Source organism: Triticum urartu, chromosome 6A (assembly GCF_056163025.1).
Source record: "Triticum urartu cultivar PI428250 chromosome 6A, HENAU_Tu73, whole genome shotgun sequence".
In the NCBI taxonomy this organism is placed as follows: domain Eukaryota; kingdom Viridiplantae; phylum Streptophyta; class Magnoliopsida; order Poales; family Poaceae; genus Triticum; species Triticum urartu.
The window spans coordinates 36221570-36225815 of NC_141878.1; the positions used below are offsets into that span (position 1 = coordinate 36221570).

The window sequence follows — 4246 nt, forward strand, 5'->3', positions numbered from 1 at the left end:
ACTCGTCAATGACATATGCTTCAGCAATAGAACCTTCAGGTCTTGCCGTGTTTCTCACATAGCGCTTACAAGTAAGCAGCCTTCTTTCGACTGGGTACATCCAACCGTATTGCACAGGGCCTCTAAGCATTGCCTCTTTGGGTAAGTGCACCGCCAAATGGACCATCACAGTGAAGAAAGCTGGAGGGAAAATCTTCTCGAGCTTGCAAAGAATAATTGGGATTTCTTTTTCAAGTCTTTCCAGGACAGTTAACTTGAGGGTTTTGCAGCACAGTTCTCTAAGGAAATTTCCCAGCTCAGCAACCGCTTCATATATATATATCCTTGTACATGATTCCTCGGAGGCCTGCCAGTAAAATCCTTTGGAGGAGGATGTGACAATCATGGGTTTTCTGTACTGAAAGCTTGAATCCATCAGAAGTAACACACTTTGCTAGGTTAGCAGCACAACCATCTGGAAATTTCACCGCTCTTAGGAATTCACATAATGCAAGCTTTTGTTCTTTATTCATTGTATACCATGCTCATGGAATTTCAAATGAATCTTCATCTTCATTGTGCTGTAGATGCAAATCTTCTCTTATGCCCATGTCCTCCAAATCAAGCCTAGAACTAACCGTGTCCTTTGTCTTCCCTTCAATGTTCAGAAACGTCCCTAGCAGATTCTCGCATATGTTTTTCTCAATGTGCATTACATCGAGATTATGCCTTAATTTTAGATCAGCCCAGTATGGCAGGTCCCACAAACAAGACCTCCGGTCCCAACATTGACCTTCCTCATGCTTTCTTTTCTTCGCCAACTTTCCTGGTCTCACATCTTTCACCTTTTCAAGTTGCTGCTCCAGCTCTTCTTTAGTGAAATCAGCTGGCTTGTCACGGGTTTCATTCTCACCATTAAAATCTTTGCTTCTTCGCCAGCGATGGTTTCGGTGAATAAAGCGGCGGTGCCGAATATAGCAGATCTTGCTCCTTATTCTCTTTGAGCAAGGGTCTTTGTCACAATGGACACAAGCCTGATAACCCGCTGTGATCCTCCCAGACAGAGTGTGCGGAGCCGGGAAATCATGGATGGACCATATGATCGCAGCACGTAGATTGAACTTTTCTTCCGGACTCAAGGCATCGTATGTAGGTACACCAGTACAGAGCTGGAGCAGTTCTTCTACGTGGGGCTCCATAAAGACATCAAAATCCTTTCCTGGAGAATCTAGACCTGGGATAAGCAATGACATCATGAAGTTGGACTGATCCATGCATGCCCATGGTGGCAGGTTGTACGGCACCACAAAAACTGGCCACATGCTATAAGACGTGCTCATGTTCCCAAACGGATTAAACCCATCTGTGGCAATGCCAAGTTTTATGTTCCTTGGATCTGCAGCAAAATCTAAATGTATACGGTCAAACTCTTTCCATGCCTCTCCATCCGCTGGGTGGCTCAGCTCATTGTCCACAGGTTGCCGCTTCAGCTTGTGCCACTATACCTCACGCGATGATTTCTTCGAGATGAACATCCGCTGCAGCCTTGGTATCAAGGGAAAGTGCCTAGTACCTTCTCCGGTATTGACTTCTTCCCATCAGCATCTTTCCACCTAGATGCATTGCATTTTGGACAGTTGTCATGCTTTGCTAAATCCTTCCGAAACAAGACACGGTTATTTGGGCACACATGTATTGACACATAACCTAACCCCAGCCTGCGGATTATGCTCAATGCTTCATCATAAGATCTGGGAACACAACTATCAGGGAATTGCAAGCTCAAAAGATGGAGTATTGCGTTGAATGCGGCATTGCTAATCCGGTAGAAAGACTTGATGTGGAGTAACTTCATGGTGAAGGTAAATCTTGGAAATTTACCCCCTTCATGACCTGCGCGCTTCGCCTCCTCTAACACCTCAGCAAACAACAATTTCTGTCCATCAGCATGATCTTCAGCATCGTACAAATCCTTCAATAGGTTAGGAATCCTATCATCTTCATGCCCATCCTCTTCCTCCAAAACAGCATTATCTCGCAAAACCTTTTCCATGAAATCAATGCCAGCATCACCACCAGCCATCATATGAGGGGCCTCTGTATCAGCTTCAAAATGTTGAGGTTGTCTGTCTAAAGGTTCTCCATGATATATCCATCTATCATATGTGCTGGACATCCCATTAAGAAGCAGATGATCTTCCACTCTTCCTTGAGCCATTCTTGGACGGTTGAGGCATTCACAACATGGGCAAAGAATGTGAGCATCGTTGGCAAAATTTGCCCGAACAAATGCCATGAAATCATCAACTCCTTTCATATGTTCTTTCATAAAATTTGTAACTCCTTCTCTAGTCCAGCTTCTATCCATCTGCCAAAGACAACAAATTGTTGCAACTTAGCAAATCAATCTAAGTGCATCAACATTAATTAATGAAAATGGATGGATGTAATGGAAGCTAAAATTCCAGAAAATTTTTATGCTAATTGCCTAACCACAAGGCCTGAAGAATTCTTAACAAACAAGCTGAACAATTCCTAACAGTACATCAAGAAAATTCATCTATGCAATATCTACCAAACAAGCAAGCTATTTCCTAACTACTAACAGTGCATCAACAAAATTCATCTATGCTGAAGAACATCTGACTGAAATCCATCTCCCACTGCTCGGGTGACGAGAGAGGAGAGGGGGGAAGAGGTGAGGGGTGCATACCGGGAGGTGTGCTTCCGGCGGCGGCGAGTCCCCCATGCTCGGCGAGCCCCCACCACCGTCGATCGCCTACGCCCCATCTGCCCCCCGCCTCCACGCCCTGCCTCGCCTCCGCTGCCGGCCCCGCCCCCGCCCCCGCCTCCGCCCCCTGCTGGTTGCTTCCGCCGTGAGGCCGTGGGCGAGGTCACCTGGTTGATTCCGCCGTCGCCCGCCGCCACCTGGTCAGAAGACCTAGAAAAACGCTCTGTTCGATGCCACCCGCCACCACCTGGTCGGAAGGTCTCACTTGTCACTGATACGTGAGAGCCGTGGTTTTATATACTATATGGAAAACTACCCACACATTAGCAACAATCTCTCTCTAGCCCAGCGGTAACGAACGAGCGAACCCAGCGCGAGGTCGTGGGTTCGAGTCCCCGCTAGCGCATATTTTTTAGGGAATTAAACGCTCGCTCACCCACCTGTCAAATGGGTCCCGCCTGTCAGTGTTGCAAATCGTTGCTCTGTTCGATGCCACCTGGTCGGAAGGTCCCACTTGTCAATAATACGAGAGAGCCGTAGTTCTATATAATGTATAGCTAAACTCCCAGATGTGAGCAACTGTCCCTCTCTAGCCTAGCGGTAGCATGCGAGCAAACCAAGCGCGAGGTCGTGGGTTCGAGTCCCGCCTCGTGCATCTTTTCTGGGTGAATTAAGCGCTTGGCCCCACCTGTCAAATGTGTCCCGCCTGTCAGTGTGTGCCCCGTCTGTCTGTTGAATATTAAAACTCAAGCAAAAATGACACCTAGACAGTGACACATAAGCGAGGTTGCTGAGGTGGCTGCCTAATCATCCTAATTCATTCAAACTCAAGTGTAGTAACCATTTTATATTGGTCGTTATCAGCTAGGCATGAGGCTGTGGACAGTGCTACTAGCTTTACGACCATTTCCTCTAATGAAATTATGACCTTTCTGACCAAAATGGTCGTTATAGTTTAGGGTTTAGAGCCCCCAGACAACTTTTGACTGGTCTAAAATGGTCATAAATTTATGACCAATTCTTCGAGGGTCACTGACAGAAGGTCATAAGTTGACATATTTCTTGTAGTGCTAGGCCGGATGGTAACAGGAGACGAGGGACACAAAGTTTTACCCAGGTTCGGGCCCTCTTGATGGAGGTAAAACCCTACATCCTGCTTGATTAATATTGATGATATGGGTGTTACAAGAGTAGATCTACCACGAGATCAGAGAGGCTAAACCCTAGAAGCTAGCCTATGGTATGATTGTATGTTGTGATTGTTGTCCTACGGACTAAAACCCTTCGGTTTATATAGACACCGGAGAGGCTTAGGGTTACACAAGGTCGGTTACAAAGGAGGAGATATCCATATACGTATTGCCTAGCTTGCCTTCCACACCAAGTAGAGTCCCATCTGGACACGAGACGAAGTATTCAATCTTGTATCTTCATAGTCTAAAAGTCCGTCCAATGGAGATAGTCCGGCTATCCGGAGACCCCCTAATCCGGGACTCCCACAGTAGCCCCTGAACCAGGCTTCAATGACGAATACAT

The 4246-nt window shown here is 46.5% G+C and overlaps 1 protein-coding gene across 1 annotated transcript; it reads right to left on the minus strand.

Moving 5' to 3' along the window:
* Positions 1–524: 524 nt before the first annotated feature.
* On the minus strand, positions 525–2728 carry LOC147963598 (uncharacterized). Its single transcript, XM_087529634.1, has 3 exons — positions 2693–2728; positions 1873–2347; positions 525–1375 (listed from the first exon to the last, which is right to left on the minus strand). Exons 1-3 carry the CDS (start codon positions 2726–2728, stop codon positions 525–527), a joined length of 1362 nt encoding a protein of 453 aa, XP_087385760.1.
* Between the last annotated feature and the right edge of the window lie 1518 nt (positions 2729–4246).